This window comes from Coptis chinensis, chromosome 1 (assembly GCF_015680905.1).
Source record: "Coptis chinensis isolate HL-2020 chromosome 1, ASM1568090v1, whole genome shotgun sequence".
NCBI lineage: Eukaryota > Viridiplantae > Streptophyta > Magnoliopsida > Ranunculales > Ranunculaceae > Coptis > Coptis chinensis.
The window spans coordinates 43,532,356-43,550,629 of NC_141456.1; the positions used below are offsets into that span (position 1 = coordinate 43,532,356).

At 40.6% G+C, this 18,274-nt stretch overlaps 1 protein-coding gene across 2 annotated transcripts; it reads right to left on the minus strand.

Annotated features, from left to right (window-relative positions):
- Positions 1–922: 922 nt before the first annotated feature.
- LOC147524185 (superoxide dismutase [Fe], chloroplastic-like) lies at positions 923–17,630 on the minus strand. 2 transcript variants are annotated; one of them, XM_086602378.1, is made up of 8 exons: positions 17,460–17,630; positions 17,309–17,371; positions 17,048–17,236; positions 3,573–3,744; positions 3,342–3,460; positions 2,902–2,928; positions 2,768–2,791; positions 923–1,389 (listed from the first exon to the last, which is right to left on the minus strand). In XM_086602378.1, the coding sequence occupies exons 1-8, from the start codon at positions 17,556–17,558 to the stop codon at positions 1,147–1,149; spliced, it is 936 nt and encodes a 311-aa protein (XP_086458504.1). In that variant the 5' UTR covers positions 17,559–17,630; the 3' UTR covers positions 923–1,146. The 2 variants fall into 2 exon arrangements, with proteins under 2 accessions (XP_086458504.1, XP_086458497.1); XM_086602371.1 differs by having other exon boundaries at positions 17,309–17,386.
- Positions 17,631–18,274: the final 644 nt, after the last annotated feature.

The following is an 18,274-nucleotide window of genomic DNA, read 5'->3' on the forward strand; positions in this document are numbered from 1 at the left end:
TGGGATTTATATGCCATTCATTAAACAACTTTCCAAGCTAGCAAAGTTGTGATGAGGCATCAAACTAAGGTTCATCCACGACTGAGCATCTGACACTTCATTACTAAAACTTGAGAGTCAGAACAGATTCAACTTCTTAACTAGAGCTTTTTGCGGGAGTACCTATCTTCATTCTTGACACGCTACTGCTCCTTCAAAATGTTAAAAGGCTTCCCAAATAATTAGAAATTGCCAGTTTTCTCGTCTAATAGGGCTCTCGGCTTCTGCCCAAAGGTCACGGCGTCCCCTCTGTTACACAGACGAAAAATGCATAATAAAAAAAATTATAATATAAAGAAAAAAAAAATCTAATAATAATAATAACGAGTTTAATTAAGTGGAAATTTTATTGATAATTAATAACGAATTTTACAAATGATTAGGACCAATAAGCAAGTCTTTTCTAAATAGCAAATCATATCCTCAAAATTAAATAAATTTCCTTGCCGCGAGTGTGGATCGAACATGTGACTTTCAGATTGAACAAACGATTTTTATTTTTTTATTTTATTTTTATTGTGTGAAACTGTGAGCTGATTGAAAATCGGGAAAATTATGTGAGGAACAGAAGATCTATACCATGATCGGTTAAAACACCCTATTGATTTTTATTTTTTTGGAAAAGTTGTTAAGAAACCACCGTCCGCTGGATAAGACTAGCAGCACTAGCAGCACCATGAGACGCTGATGCTGCTCTTGGAGATATAAGCCGTCGACTTTAAAAAACTGCTGCCACCGCCCATGAGGCCATTGTTATGGTTCGATACTTCGATTAATCAAAGAAAATAAATTGATCCTATCGTAAGATACGTAGTAGGCCCTTAAGTCATTAATCACGTGCTACGGCCAATTGGCCATTGGGCCGCCAAACCAACCAAATGAGTTCGCTAATTCCTCATATTTTAGAAGCAAAGAAGAAAAATTGAGGTTCACAGCTACACAGAACAGCACAATTGCATACATAACTTACATTAACCTCATTTGCTAATCTTGCAAGAATTGTGAAATGTGACACTGAAACAACAGAAGCATCTACAACAACAAACAACTCAATTATTTACTCTTACAAAAAAAATTGACCTCCAAAGTCGTGAACATAGAAGTCAGTCATTCAATCTCTGATTCCTCGCTTTCACTATCCAAATACATCCCTACAACTTCATCTTCATTGTCTGACATACTCTCTCCATCTACATTGTCCGATATATTATCTCCTTCTTCTCTTCTTTTCAGTTTTATTTCTCTCTCTCTTTCAACTTCTCGAGCCTTTGCCATCTCAAGTCTCAAACTAACCATTTCCCATGAAACGAACTTCTCCATAAAAGTCAATATATAATCCGCCTTTCGGTTCTGCAGAAAAGAAATGTATTACCTATAGGATAGAACTAACCCACATGGTCCAGCACAGAAAAAACCTCCGAAGTCAATTCTGATTGGTGTATTGTAGTAAAATAATGTGTTAAATTTAATTCTCCTCCTCTCTCCTCAAAATCACAGCTAATTCTGAAGTCTTTTTCTGGCTGGGCCAATGTGACAGGGACCTATAAGTCTCTAGTATAGTGATAAGACATGACAAAATCAGCATAGCATGCCTAGGAAGACAGACTAGCATTTAATGCCTTCTAAAAAGCAAATCTAATCTGACTTTTTGGGATCAAATAGTGGGACCAGCACCAACATGTGCTATCCGTATGTCATACTTAATTCTTTCAAATCTAACTACTTTAAAGAGAACTAGCAACGCCATGATCCTGCACACACGGTTACACTCTTATTTGGTGCTCATTGTATTGAAAATAAAATAATAATATGGGGCAGTTTTGTAATTTATAGTATAAAAGCAGTTTCATAATTTAAAATAAAATATAGAGACTGTTATGTAATTTATACAAAGTATAGGGACTGTTATATAGGTTATCGTAAAGTACAGAGACTGTTCAATAATTACCATAAAGATATTGACTGTTTTGTAATTTACGTAAAGCATAAGAGTTGTTTCGGAATTTAAAGTATAATTTCATAATTTTGTCCATGAGAGTCACTCAATCTTGATAACATAGGGGCAATGTGCTAAATCAAAAGAAAACCGTATAAATTTTACCGGTCAAATGCCAATTGTACTCTCCCATCACATATTATGACATACCTCATTTTTAACTATGATTGTAATAATTGGAACTACACATGGGTATAATGGGAAAAGACTACTATTTATCGAACCATCCTCTTTAGAGTAGTAAGGTGGTTCGGTGAACAGTGCCTATTTCCCATTATACCCCTATCGGATTTCAAATATTACAACATTGTTAAAAACAGAATTGTTCAATAATATAGGTGAGGGAGGGGTATAATTGGTATTTAACCAGTAAAATTCATACAGCTCTACCTTGATTTAACACATTGCCCCTATAATATCAATTAATTACAAAACTGCCATATACTTTATGTAAATTATATAACAGTCCCTATCTTTACTGAAATAACTAGACAGTCCCTATATTTTACAATAAACTATATAACAAAACAGTCTCTATACTTTGTGTAAATTACAGAACAGTCCCTACATTTTATTTTAAATTACAAAATTGTCCCATGTTTTTTTTTTTTTTTTTTTTTAATGAGCACCAAATAAGAATGTAATTGGTGCAGGCACATGCCCCGTGCCGGAATGCTAGCATACGTAAAACACTTAATTTTTTCAATACTGCATTTCTACGGATGGACTCACCTCGTAGTCGATGTAGTAAGCGTGCTGTTCAGACAAATCAAATTCATTAGTGAATTAGCAAGCAGAAAAACTCATGGTGGTGACAAATAAAAGGTTATTATACTGGATATAGAAAAAAAAAAAAAAGGCAGTACCTCCCAAACATCTATCGTGAGGAGTGGCTGCAAAAAAAAAATCACATGCGTACATGAGAATCCAATGGAAGATATGACTTGAGAAATCCAAATTAGACTATCTTTGCATTTGAATTCTCCCTGATTGAATAGTTGGAAGAATATCCTGATTTTATAAATCAAATCAGAAGATAAATTTGTGTTAATTTACAATCCGAAGTTGCCATGTAACAAACAAACTAAAGAAGAATGTCTCCACCAATGTTGTAATTCACATATTTTTCCAATAGAATTATTATATACATATTTCTCGCTACCAACTTTTACATCCCTTTAAATAATTTGGCATACAATAAGGAGATCATTGGAGCATTAACCAAAGGCTTTGCATTTACCAACAGGAAACATCTAAGGATTCAGGCTTTACATAATGAATATGGAGGAACAATTAGTTTACTCACAGAGTAATCCCACACCAGGGGATTCACGGAATTAGGACTCTTCACTATGACAAGCTTTTTGTCCTCTTCCGATGGACGGGGATTAATCGCATTTCCCACATCAAGTCTATTTGCCTTGTCTGCATAGTGAAAGAAATGTCTAAATATCAAATAATTCCACTTCCCAAAAGTGTCAGTCACTAACCATCACACGCCAAAAAAGGAGAAATAAAATAGCTGTGAGCCACTCACAAGCAAGCCAAGCCCAACCAGAACCAAATTGTGTCGATGCTGCTAAGGTGAACTGTTTAATGAATCCTTCATAAGAGCCAAAATCTCTTTGAATCAGTTCTAGAAGATCTCCAGATGGCTTTCCTCCTCCGCCTGGTTTCATGGACTCCCAGAAAAATTCATGATTCCATACCTGCCAATGAAGAAAGATGTATGTGTGATGATTTTTCCTAATCTAGAAACACAAATATTTTGTTGATGATCAAAGAACAATGAGAAGTATTGGATCAAGAAGAAGAAGAGATGTAGAAGATAATGAGTTGAACCACGTTTTTTAATGGCTGCCTACATATCCTGTAAAAATAGGAATCAAACCCAAAGCGTAGTTCAACTATTCTATTTATAAGAATAGATGAGGTTTCCCAATTAGTGTTTAACTAGGAGACTGTCTCTTGTTAAGTCTCATCTTGACTCTTCTAGAAGCCCATGTTTCCCAAGTCAAATAGGTCTCCTTTATTGACTTAAACAACAGAAAAACATGTTTAGGTTTGGAGTAGTAGTTAGAGCTCCGAGCCTAGTAGTTGAGTTCCGGATTTGGAGTTCATAGTTAGGAGTTGGTTATATGAACCTACTACTCCAACTAGTTCCAAAGCCCATGAACCTACTCCGAACCTAGTAGTTGAGTTCCGGATTTGGAGTTCATAGTTAGGAGTTGGTTATACGAACCTACAACTCCAACTAGTTCCAAAGCCCACGAACCTGTTCCGGACCTAGTAGTTGAGTTCCGGATTTGGAGTTCATAGTTAGGAGTTGGTTATACGAACCTACTACTCCAACTAGTTCCAAAGCCCACGAACCTCCTCTTCTTATCTCACTTCCGAACCTAGGAAGTAAGAGGATTTGGACTTGAGATATGTTCTGGTACTTTCTACCCATACTAAGACCATATCCGAGACTTAAGAAGATACTGCCACGTGTTGCATATCTATTTGCTAAAATATACACACACAGATGCCCCCCTTTTTTTATTCATGGGTTGTAAATCAAACCCTTAAGGAAAAAAGGCCCGGTAAAAATGGACGCGACGTCTTATGCCTCGACTTTCTCTGTGGAATGTATCGGCAAAATTTCGCATTACTTCTGTACATGGAATTGTAAATTTGGACCTGCCCTGACCATGCCCCGAACCTTGCATAGTAAGCCGAACTTGCTGAAAACTGGTCCTGCCATGCATTGTGATGATCCGGACGTGGTCAGATCAACCCGACCCATGTTTCACAAAGATCGGGACTTCTTGGTAGTACATTCCGAAACTAAATTCTGTGAAAGCCGGACTTGACATCACCATGCCCCGAACCTTGTATATTAGGCCGAACCTAGTATATGAGGAGCTAAGCAAAAGGAATCGAAATATGTCAAGTCCGGACATCCCAGGTATTATAAAGATCCGGACTTAGATAGATTTTAACCAAATCACCTAGACTCGGAAGTGCAACCCGGAACTGTAAGTGCAATCCGGAATTGGGCCTGGCGGAACTTGAAATGGGCCTTGCGAAATTGAGCTGTTGAAGATAACCCAAAAAGATACCCTTCGCTACCTAATTGCTTGAAACCCTGTCTTCTTCCTTCTTCCAAAATTGTTCCAACAGCTCCAACAGCTCCAACAGCACCCACAGATTCAAGATTCATATTTTCTTTCGGGTTCATGGAATTGAACACAGAATTCACATCTTCAAAACCAACAAAGCATTGATCAGTTTAACAAATTTGTTTCTCAAACATTGAACGCCATTGACAAGATTGAAGAGTTGTGAGATATCAAAAGAAGGTAAGTAAACCGTCGGTTCTTTTTATTTTCTTTGATTGAAACCCAAAATTTACTTTCAACTGTTTGCTTAGTTTAAATTCTCTTATTTTATTTTCAGCAGTCAATTCCGATTTCCATCAGTTCTGGTGTTGGTTGTTAGTTGGTATTGTTGTATCGGGTTTTCTAGCAAGGCTACACGTCTAGGTTGATCAAGTCAGTATCGCGTGTTGCAACTGCGTATACTATGTCTCATCAATCACTGCTGAGTTCCATAAGTAGTGAGGCAGTGTCGGATACAGTACCCACCACTATAGTTCCGGATGATTCAGTTGTTGAAGCAATAAGATCTTGAGGTTTCTGAGCGATTATATATGCTACACCTCCGGTTGTGCCCAAAGCTAAAATTCCCACAATAGATTGGAACGCTATTCCTTTTGGGGATATATCTGACTTAGAAAAGATCCGTAATGCATTTTCAATTCCGGAGGAAATCAACATCGTATATCCACAAACTACTAACCTTGGGACTGATGAACATCCCTTAATATATCTTGGATTATTGAAAGCTGGACTCCGTCTCCCGTTGCCTTCGTTTATGGCAGATGCCCTCGAGTATTTCCAAGTCTCAATCAACAGAGTAATGCCGTGGTTCGTTCGTAATGTCACGTATATGCACATATTGGGCCGAAAACACAATATAGCTGTGACTTGTGGGGTTATTGCCCACTTTTTTAAACTGTTGAGTTATAATAACGGAGATGCTACTCTTTCTGCTAAACCCGGAGGTGAACGTATCATATGTTACGAAGGTAAAAATAATGATGACCACTGTCGAAAATATGCTATCCGCGTGACTTGAGGCGAGTGGAGTAATGTTACCTTTGATGATAGTCGGAAGATAATCCGGTCTGGCTTTACATTATCAAAAGATAGAGTCGATGTTGAACTGCCGTCTCTAACTACTGAAGAGCTAAATGCCGTGACAGCTCTTATCGCACTCCCAATCTCTATGAAACGTCCTGCTTCCATAGTTCCAGATCCGTTGTTAATCTCTGAGTACCTTACTATGTCCCCAACGGAGTTGCGAACGTTGGAACCCGGAGTTGGGTATATGGGAGGGAATCCCGGAACTGCTATTACTTTGTACCCAAAGGAGGCCCTTGTGCCAAAGGAGGTCCTTGCTCTTATGTCCAAGCCCGATCCGAACTTGAAGAAGAGAGCTCTGAAAAAAACTAATAAACCCCCTCTCGAAGTTGTCATGTATGCAAGAGTTAGTAAGCCGAAGGTGACTGAGGCTACGAAAAAGCGTCTCACTGCAAGAGAAAGGGTAGGAGAAGTTCCAGGAACTGGGGGTTCTTCCGATGCGATCATTATATACAAAGGTGAAGACCTCAATGGGACTAAAAGTCTAGACGGTATTCCATCCTCAAGAACCAAGATTACGATGGAGACACCCAATTTGCAACTTCCTCTTCATGAGCCTGATGTGGAAACGGGCATTGACACCACGGGGGAAGAGAATAATGATATTTTTTCCTTGACCGATATTGAGAATTTGGACCTCGTGCAATCCGATCCAGTTGAAAGTATGATATCTAATGCCAATCAAGGTCCGTCCACGAAGTCAAACAAAAGGAGGGATCCAATTACTCAAGATGTGGACGTTCGGGTGGGGAAAAAGAGCAAAACAACATCTTCCAACACTGGAACAGGTCCAAAACCATTTGTTCCAGTTCCTAGAGTACTGGGATTATCAGATCATCCATTGATTACTGACCAAGATACGCTTAAGGATCCGGGGTTGCTATAGGATTGATTGAATCGATGACGCTACCCAAAGAGAAAGCTAAACATAAAAGAGTACTCCGCATACGGGGCACGGAACGAATGTGTGTCGGCATATGATGAAGGTAATTCACAATAACTCTTCATTGTGCGTTTTACGCATCCATATCGCGAAGTTCCGATACTAACTATAGTATTCTCAACACTGCGCAGCTAGCATGGATGTATCTACAACTTATGCTCAGTGCGTAAGAACCAAGATGAAATGGATAAATTCACAAAGAAAGAAAGTCGACCAAGGAACTCCTCGTTTCTAAACAAACGATTAAAAGATTGGAGTGTGATAATAATATTATAAAGAGCAAGAATGAGAGTCAAGATGAAATTGCACGTCGAGCCGTCGAAAAGAGCTTAGGAAGACCGGATATAAGAACAAGAGTCTCGCTAAGACCCTCGAATTTACTAAACTTCGAACACCGGGAGGTCCTTAAAGTAAAAACAATCGATTGAGCGAGTGCCCATTTTGATGGTCTCCGCGAGGCATGGCAATCGACCCGAAGTCGTTTGAACGGTGAGATTGCTACGTTGAAGAATCTAAAGATGCATTATGAGGACAAAGCCACGGCCTTGCAAGGAGAAATGAACCTCCGAAGGTCGAACTATCCGAAGCTTGTAAAAGGCGACATTGGCGAGACTGAGTGGGTGACCAGCTCTCGGTTGGTGAATACGGAGTTAGGAGAATCACTTAATCAAGCGAATCGGAGTTGAGCCGCTGTTGAGCTCGACTTCCCTCATCCTCTAAATCTGCGGATCGCCTCTCAGTCATAGAAGTCCCGGCTCCCCGGCGGAGTCGCGAAGGAGATAACCGAGTTTTACACCGAACTAGTTGATGTAGTAAGTACCGAAGCATACAAGAATGGCATCTCTTCCGCCTGTCGCGTGCTTGACATTCCTAAATCAGAATATGACAAGCGGTATGATGAAAAACTTGGAAAAGCTTGGGCATCCGGAACCATCTCTCCTGATGATGACGTTTTGTATCCCGATCTGGAGGTAGATGTCGACGTATTGCAGGTGAAGTTGGAGAACGATCTAGCCTTGCAAAAGTATCAACAAGGGGGAAGTGGAAGGTTCGGAAGGGAAGGTCCCAAGAGGAACATGGTGTTGAAGCATATGGAGAGGAGGAATTGGCGAGAGGTATCGAACCGTAGTGCCGCCCTTGGCAACACTCGGATCAACACCCGAAGGAGTAGCTCCTGAAGACACGTGATTCGTTCCTTGTAACTCCTTAAAATGCCATTTGAGTTGTAATCAGCTTATCTGTCAGGACTAGACCTTTGATTAGCTATACTTGAGTGTTTATTTTTTAATCAAATTATGCTAAATTCGATGAAAAAACAATCAAGTATGTGTGCCACGAGTTTTTTTTTTATTATTTTTTTTTTTTTTTTTTTTTCAAACGTAACTCATAACTCTAATGCCCCAAGTTTAAATGGGACAACAAAGAAAAATCGTGTAGGAAAGTAGGGTATACCCCTGTATCTATTCCTGTGAAGACTGTAATGTTTGCAAAACTAATGCATAAATCGACACTTATAGAAATAAGGCATTAGAACTACGCTTAGCTAGATAAAATCTAAGCTAAGTGTAAACTTTCATAAGCACATACATGGAGCAACATATGAGATCTTTCACTCATTATCCAAAGAAAGCTTTCTTAAGGTTCTAATACAAGTTTGGCCAACATGTGGGATCTTGCACCCAACATCCAAAAAGTACCCCAGTATAAGCTAAGTGTAAACTTTCATAAGCACATACATGGAGCAACATATGAGATCTTTCACTCATTATCCAAAGAAAGCTGTCTTAAAGTTCTGATACAAGTTTGGCCAACATGTGGGATCTTGCACCCAACATCCAAAAAGTATCCCAGTATAAAAATGATAAAAGAAACAACACTCTAAAAAGAGAAAAATAATTTCTATTAAAAATACTTGCGGAAATTCGCAATGTTCCATGGGTAACACTCTAAAAAAATATATATATATATATAACTACTATTGAAAATACTTGCGCAAGTTTGCAGTATTCCAAGGTTTAACAAAAACTTCACCATCCATGGATTTAAGATAGTAACTACTATTGCCAACTATCCTATCAACGATATACGGACCTTCCCAATTAGTACCTAACTTCTTAGGTGCGGGGTCCATACGGAGGACCAAATCCCCTTCCTTGAAAGATCGAGGTCGTACTCTTTTATCAAAAGACCTTTTCAGCTGGTGCTGATAAGATGTCAGTCGTAAGGTCGCAAATTCTCTTTTCATCCAACAAGTCCATTCCCCGACAAAGAATTTCCTCATTGTCGAGGGGGAAAGTACTAAATCGACTTACGGGTAGTGACCCTCATCTCGATGGGAAGGACGACGATTACCATAAGTGAGAGTGAAAGGTGATTCTCGGTCGAATAACGCGTCGAGGAGTTGTTCGGTAGCCCCAAAGTACTTTAAAGGCAACTCCTTAACCCACAATCCGCTTCTCTCCACAAGTTTTTCGTTTTAAATTATCCAAAATAACGCGGTTAGAGGCTTCCCGACCGTTACCTTGAGGATATCCGGAGAAAGAAAAAGTTGCACAATGCCCCAATCTCGGCAAAAGCGTGTGTTTTGTGCCCCGAAATTGTGTCCCATTATCGAAAAGAATGACTTTAGGTAATCCGAACACGCAAATGATATTGTTCCGGATGAACCCGTGACATCAACCTCCCCCCGATATTAAGCTAAAGGAACGCCTCTATCCACTTAATAAAATAATCATTTGCAACTAAAAGGAACTTCATGTTACCGGGAGCTATAGGTAGAGGACCAACAATGTCCATTCCCGTTGAAGCGAATGGCCCACGGAGATGCCGGAGGATGGAGTTCTTCGGCCCGAACATGGATGGAGTTAGCATGTCTTTGGCAAGCATCACACTTCCGCATAAAGCGTCCGTCTCTTTAAGCATATAAGGCCAAAAGTACCCTGCCTTGGAATTATCTTGAGTACCAAAGATCTGCCCCAACATGATTTCCACATTAAGCCCGAGTGTATCTCTTCAAGTAAAGTATGAGCCTCGGCATGAGTAACACATCGCAGGGTGAGGTCTAAGTAAGACTTCTTATACAAGTTCTCACCAACAAGTAAATAACGTCCCACTTTGGCTAACAACTTCATTATTTCGTTTTCTACCGGAAGAAGAGTGCCATCTAAAAGATAAGAACGATCTGGGATCCATCCAGTCCCCAATCGGAGCTTGCAAAATTGGAGCCACAAGACAAACTAATTCTTTTTCAATACTAAGCGTTGATCGATATTCGACGGGAATGGAACGAGCTTCAATATCCCCAAGCAAAGAAAGAAAGTAAGTAAGTGAATCGGAATCGCGGCACGTTGTCGATCTAGGCAAATTAATGAAATTTAGATCTTCAAAATGAGAAGTAAGAGATCTAACCAACTCCAAGTATTGAGCCATCACGGGGTCTCGAAGCCAGTAACCACCCCTCAATCTGTTGCCTGACTAATTGAGAGTCACTGACAATCTTGTGAGATGTCGTACTCTAAGTTTAATGTCATAGACAAGCCCGCTTAGCATAGCTTTGTACTCGGTTTATTGTTAGATGCCTTGAACCCCAAATGCACCGATTTTTCTAACTTAGTGTTATCACGGAGTCAAGAGTACCGCGACCAATACCGCTCCTTGGTCATTGGAAGATCCATCTACGAAACAACTTCCAACCCGGGATATGACTCCAAGGTCGGACGACTATGAGGAAGTGAGTTAGGTTCGTCCATAAAAGCGGGAGGTGACTTTTCCGAATCGCTACCGCTTCGCGAAATTTGAGGTATCTAGAGGAAAATCGATCAAGAACTCAGCCAAAGCTTGCCCCTTCTCGAAATTCTCGACACATAAATAATGTCAAATTCCCCTAATTGAATGGACCATTTCAAGAGGCGTCCGATACTATCCGGTCTTGCCAAGACCGACTTCAAAGGATACTTCGGTGATGACTCGATGGTGTGTGCTTGGAAGTATGGTCGTAAATTTCCGGCAAAGAAAGATTAGAGCTAGAGTTATTCTCTCAATCTTCGGATATCGTGTTTTAAGATCCGGAGGGCTCTACTAACAAAGTAGACGAGGCTTTTCGATATTCCTCTCATCATTAAATACTAATACAAAGACGATGCCATGCTCGGAAGAGGCTAAGTATAACCCTAAAACGCCTCCTTTGCTTCGGTAATGAGCAGCGGGAGGGAGGACAAATAATTTTTAAGTCCTTAAAAGCCATCTCACATTCGTCGGTCCATCAAAGCGTATATTCTTCCTTAGTAACTTGTACGTAACCCGACACTTATCCGAACTTCTACTAATGAACACATTAAGTGCGGCAAGAAGCACCCCGACCAACCGTACCTCTTTCGGAGACCTTGGAGAAGGCATATCAAGAATAGCTTTGATCCGGTCCGGTTAGCTTCAATTCCACGTTTAGTAACCCGATGTCCTAAGAATTTCCGGAGGTAACACCGAAGGTACATTTAATCGGGTTAAGTTTCATCCGATACTTCCTCGGGATCCGGAAAGACACACGGCGGTGTACAAGATGATCGGACTTCGCTTTACTTTTGATCGAGGTCGTCAACATAGACTTCGACAAAATCACCGATATGATCTTTGAACATCGTTGTGACCAAGCGTTGATGCGTTGCCCTGCATTTTTTAAACCAAAAGGTATAACCCAATAACAATATGTTCCCTGTGCCGTGATGAAAGTAGTATGCTCTTGATCAGGAGGGTACATGAGTATCTGATTGTAACCCGAAAAGCCGTCACAAAAAGAGAAGATCTCATGTCCTGCAGTGGCATCGACCAATGTGTCAATACGAGGAAGAGGAAAACAATCCTTCTTACGGTGCTTGTTCACATCCATTATAATCGACACCGCGTTAGCCCGGTTCCCATTCTTTTTCTTGACGGCTACAACGCGTTAGAGATTCAAGTAGGGTATGTGATCTTTCAGTATGTACTTAGCCTTAAGCAATTTATCCACCTCTTTGTCGATAGCCTCAGTACGTTCGGGACCCATCTTTCTCGAAGTTTACGCTTAACTGGCACGACGTTCGGATCCAAATTGAGCTTATGGCGGCGATGGAGGGATCAATTCGGGCATATCCTCATAACTCCAAGCAAATACATCTCGAATTCTTGTAAGAAATTTATCAACTCTTCTAGTCTTGGGTCCAACATGGTGCCAATTGAGACTTCGTCGAGGTTCGAACCATCTCCTATGTCGACTTCGTCAACCGGTTCTAATGTTGGGGAGTCCTCCTCTCATCCGACCCTATAGAATCTAATGGAATGACATCCAAAGGTGCCAATACTATGTCTTGGAGGGGAGACTGGCTTACGTAATTGCTATTTGGCGGTCTTGAACACGCCCCCCTTGTTATTGGAGCAATTCACGAACCATTTTTAGAAGAGTCGCGATAGCATCGCTTGGAAGCTTGTTGATCTCCTTTGATCACCACGATATTGCCTTGGTGAGGGAACTTCAAGGTTTGGTGATAAGTACTTGGAACCGCTTTCGCGATGAAACCCAACTCCTACCAAGAATAGCATTATATTCGCGTAACTCCCCTCGACAATCGCGGAAGTTGACATTTAGAGCGGCGTCGGCGCCAGCTTTTGATTTGTCGATTCAATCTCTCCTCTTGATCGGCCATGTCACCATTAAATCCATACAAAGAAGATTTCACGGGACGAAGTTCCGTTTCTAGAATCGGCATTTGTTTGAAAGCATGATAGTAAAGTATATCTGCCGAGAACCCGTGGTCGATGAGGATCCTATGCATATCACACCCAAAGAACTTCTAAGGACGTAACCAACGATCCGGAAGTGGAAAGAAAACCCGCACTTTAAGTGCGCCATCGCTGAAAACAAGCTGCGGAGTTAGATTCCTTGGTCGGTTTGGAAGTGACATTGTTAATACTTCCGCCGTGCTTCGCTGTCTTTCCGGTACCTTTGCCTCTACTCAACTCTTCAAACGGGCGTTTAGAATTGCCCCGGCCCGATCGTGTGAATCACTACCTTATCCGCTCCTCGTCTGCATTGTGTGCATTGGTACATCGGGTGTCGAATTGCGGTAGTATTCTCGAATCGAGTACCCTTTATATTCATCTAGTAACCCTGGATTACGAGATCCCGAATTCCATGTTTAAAGAGACCTACAATTCTTAGTTCCATGACCGCCCGCTTATGGAACTTACAATTATCGTTGTATTCCTAGCTCCAATAGCACCGGGTTTCATCTTTGGAGGGTTCTTTAACATGTTCTTGTTCTTGATGGCATCGAAGATGTCCTCGTAGAGATGAGTTAAAGTGGTAAAGTCCCTATCCAAATGGGGGTAGTTGCTTCACTTCCTGACGTGTCACTAACCTTTTGCCTCTTGGACTTATCTTGATAGAATTCTGTCCGACCGACTTGTGGTCCGACGCGGTTCCTCGGACTTCCTATCATCATAATGACTATCGAACTCTACCAACAGAGCGGAGGTGAGGTGACGGTTATCACTCTTTTATGAAAGAGTCCCCGCCCAATAGGTCTTCTTCTAGTTCCGCGATACTTATCAATCCGAGCCCGCAACTCGTCATGTTAAGTAGGCTTTTTTTTTCAAAGACGTGTATAGACCCGTAAGGGGATCTAATCCTTTTCTAAAGGCCACAATGGCGAAGGTCTCATCAACGTTGTCAACATGCAATTGAACCTCGTTAAATCTTTTGGTGAAATCCCCGATACGCTTCGTCCTTTTCGGTTTCATATCAAACGATTGCATCGGTGGTTTTAATGTAGGGTTGTTTGCGAACCGAATTTCGCGAATAAAATTTATGGATAGCACCTTAAACTCGTGAATGCGCCCTCGGTAGCCGTGTACCGGATGAGTGCCGAAATCCGTCAAACTTGAAGCAAAATACCGGCACAAATAATGATCTTTCGTAGAAAGACCCACCATTGCTTGACGATAACCGAAAGCACACGAGAGACCGGATCTCCTTTGCCATTAAATTTAGAGAACTTCGGTGGTTTATAATCATGGGGATGTATCCACTCATAACATGTCGTGAAAAAGGAGTTCCAATGTCACCCTCGATTCTTGACCGAACAACCGACTCATCCATCTTGGTTGGTTTCAACCTCGTAGTTCCTCCAAAGTTTTCGCGCCTTGAAACTTGGGTAGTCGGTTCATTAATTGGAGTTCTCTCGTTGTTGTACCTCGGACTGGACTCTCATAGTTCTCATCATCTTGATGATAACGTGGTTCCGGTTCGAGATCGAGTGGAGGAGTTTGCAAAACTAGATCGGGAACGGAGGGATTCCGAGGCAATGAAGGTTCCCTTGAAACGAAAGTCTTCTTCGTGCGTGGGTTGACCTCAATAGTTGTGGATTCCGGGCAAACACATTCGGACGCCCATCCTCGTACCTTGAGAACTTGAATACCAAGAGAAGTCGGTTCCGGTGCGAGCTCGAGTGTTGGGTTGGATCCATTCGGATTATAATCCGAATCGGTTGGTCGCTATGATACCCGACCAAAGAAAGTAAGGTATATAAAGGTGTAGGGGCGTAACCCTCACCAGTGGTCGAGACTTGGTGGCGGGCCGCCCCCTGGTGTTTTCATCGGTCAAGCGAACACTCTTGGAGGTGAACGACCACCCTCTGCGTCGCGGTAGTAGTCTTGTAAAAACGCAAACGAGCCTCCCGTCGACCACGTTAAGCCATCACAAAGATCCATGATGGCTTGGTTGGTTATGGCGATTAGGGAATACCCGTTGTTAGGCTCATTTTTCTTCACGACTGTCCAAAAACGACGATCTCCTCTACGTTCGATTGTCTTTGAAAGTAACATGTGAGTTATTGATCTCGTTATTCCCCTCGTTACTTTGATTCGCATTGGCTCTTGTAGTAACCATGATTTTGATTTAAAGTGAAGAAAATATATATATTTTTTAAAGAACAACAAACCCAAGAAAAATTGGTAGGTAGGAGAACTTAGAACCGAAAAAATTTCGACCAAAAATCAAATCAATTACAGATAGTTTCCTACGGCATCGCCAATTGTGTGATGATTTTTCCTAATCTAGAAACACAAATATTTTGTTGATGATCAAAGAACAATGAGAAGTATTGGATCAAGAAGAAGAAGAGATGTAGAAGATAATGAGTTGAACCACGTTTTTAATGGTCACTCATTATCCTGTAAAAATAGGAATCAAACCCAAAGCGTAGTTCAACTATTCTATTTATAAGAATAGATGAGGTTTCCCAATTAGTGTTTAACTAGAGAGACTGTCTCTTTGTTAAGTCTCATCTTGACTCTTCTAGAAGCCCATGTTTCCCAAGTCAAATAGGTCTCCTTTATTGACTTAAACAATAGAAAAACATGTTTAGGTTCGGAGTAGTAGTTAGAGCTCCGAGCCTAGTAGTTGAGTTCCGGATTTGGAGTTCATAGTTAGGAGTTGGTTATACGAACCTACTACTCCAACTAGTTCCAAAGCCCACCTAACCTCGAACCTAGTAGTTGAGTTCGGTTTGGAGTTCATAGTTAGGAGTTGGTTATACGAACCTACAACTCCAACTAGTTCCAAAGCCCACGAACCTGTTCCGGACCTAGTAGTTGAGTTCCGGATTTGGAGTTCATAGTTAGGAGTTGGTCTCCAACTAGTTCCAAAGCCCATGAACCTCCTCTTCTTATCTCACTTCCGAACCTAGGAAGTGTCTTACTTCCGAACCTAGAAAGTAAGAGGATTTGGACTTGAGATATGTTCTGGTACTTTCTACCCATACTAAGACCATATCCGAGACTTAAGAAGATACTGCCACGTGTTGCATATCTATTTGCTAAAATATGCACACACAATGTACATTACTGAATAGGCACATATTTGGAATCAGAAAATATAGCTATCTTAACTTGGCCGTCTTTGTAGGATGTCACCAACCAAATTACATATCAGTTCCAAATCTGATATGCTCAACTGTTGTCCAAATCAATGAAAGTTTCTCTACATCTTCAAATTATATAGTTACTGGAAGATAGTCCAAATCCCTATTCAGAATTTTAATTAAAGGCCACATCAAATGACACACCTTACTTTCTTTTCTTTTCTTTTTGGTTTGTACCTAACCAGCAGGAAAGTTTTGGATTTCAAACTCACATTGAAGACAATTGGAGAGAAACCTGATGGATCCCAATGTACAAAAGGTTTAGCCATCAATTACATGTGTTCAACTCTAAGAAACCTGATGGATCCCAATGTACAGAATTCTGTGTGGGACACACGGACGCGTTGTGCATGCAATTTCAAACTAGAGTTTCTTCTATACCCTGAAAGGCTAAGAAAATTATCTATTAGCATAGTTACAACTCCATAATATGCCATTTCATAGTTATTTATTTGTAACGACAAACAAGGCACTTTGAATGGTCTTTAGCCCAAAAATTGACTGTGTAACTAAAGAGTAGTAATAATTTTATTTTTAATTAGATGGGTGCCCGACTACCCGTGTCCTACTTCATATAGACCACTGCGTCGGACAATGACATGCATATCCGTGTCAATGTGACTTAGGTTCACCTTGTTAGGTCTGTTATCCAATTAGTATAAGGTTCTTGCTTGAAAATTCATTTTCTCAGTTACTTATATAATTTGTCAGTAAACAAAATATTTATCAATGACAGCTAGATACTATTACTTGCGTATGTGTAATAGTTATATCAAAGACTATGCTTTAACATTTTCCTGTTTAGATCTTTCTACAGAACAAGAATAAATAAAGATCTGATAAACAACGCTGAAGTGGATAATAAGCTTACCTGTGCAGCATTGTTAAATGCCGGAAGAGGATCACCCCTGTTGTATGTGAGCAATATAATGTCTTCTAGTGTCATGCCATCCAGCTCAGTTCCCACTACCTGCCTATTCAGGTTCTCAACATAAGCTCTATGGTGCTTTCCCCAATGGTATTCCAGTGTTTCACTGCTCATATGTGGCTCTAAAGAATTCTACAACATAATAATAATAGACAAATTAGCCACTACCAATAATAAAGGAAATGTAAAGAGAATTCCAATTACCAGTGGGTACGGAGGAGGCCTCAGTTCAAATTGTGCAGTAATAACAGAGTCACATGTCTTCTTCTGTGAACATTTTCTCTGCATCATAAAAACACAACGACAATAAAAAGAATCCATGACACAAGCAACTGAAAGAAAATGAGTCACACACCCTGGGTTTTGCCCATTGTAAGAAACGCGTTGATGAAGAAGAATCAAGAGTTCGTTGGAACGGAAAAAGTGAGCATGTTAGTGTTGTTGTTGCTTGCATTTCTCCAAATTTTGTTAATTTCCGTTTTTTCGGTTCGAGGAGATAGAAATGGTGTAGAGTTCAAAAGTTAGCGCAGCACTAAGCAACATATAACTAATAAAGAGTTGCTTCGGTGCAACTCAGGCACCCAAACTCTAACATATATGACTTGTTTAATTTTCTGCTAAATGAACTGGATTTATATTTTTTAGTATCAAGTATGAACTGAAGTGGGGGTTGATTTCGGGTGAAGATAAAAGTTGTTTTGATATTAAAAAAATCACAACATTCTAAACATTTTTTTTTTTCTGAGGACTGACAATTTGCCAATCAGACTCACTGAAATGTTCTTATCGAAACAACTTGAAGAGTATAGAAAATGCAATAGTCGCTTCAGCTTGTTCCAGTCATGAATAGTGAAACCAAAGACGCATAGGGTCCATCTTTTGGTACAGCCCCTGCGAGTTACCTTTGTCTGCTCAGGGTTCATCTGTTGTAGTTGAGTCAACTTTTCCAGGAGGCTAGCTGTGGAGCAAGCGAATTCAAAGACTAGCTCATAGGTGCACCAACAATCCTCCTAAACACAAGACAAAACCCCCTCTCTGAGGATGCTAAGAAAAGGACCTGAGATACACATTGTCATGCCAGCTACAGATCCTAACTGTCCAAATACATCAAACTTCTATTTGATCATAAAAGTCGTACAAAGTGAAAGGAGAAAGTGACAGAGAAGTGGA

Coding starts and splice junctions, on each gene's coding strand:
- LOC147524185 (XM_086602371.1), bottom strand. CDS start 17,558: ATGCAAGCAACAACAACACTAACATGCTCACTTTTTCCGTTCCAACGA. Junction 3,745..17,047: donor CATTTAACAATGCTGCACAG/GTAAGCTTATTA, acceptor CTTCATTGGCAG/GTATGGAATCATGAATTTTT. Junction 2,792..2,901: donor TCACGATAGATGTTTGGGAG/GTACTGCCTTTT, acceptor TTGTCTGAACAG/CACGCTTACTACATCGACTA.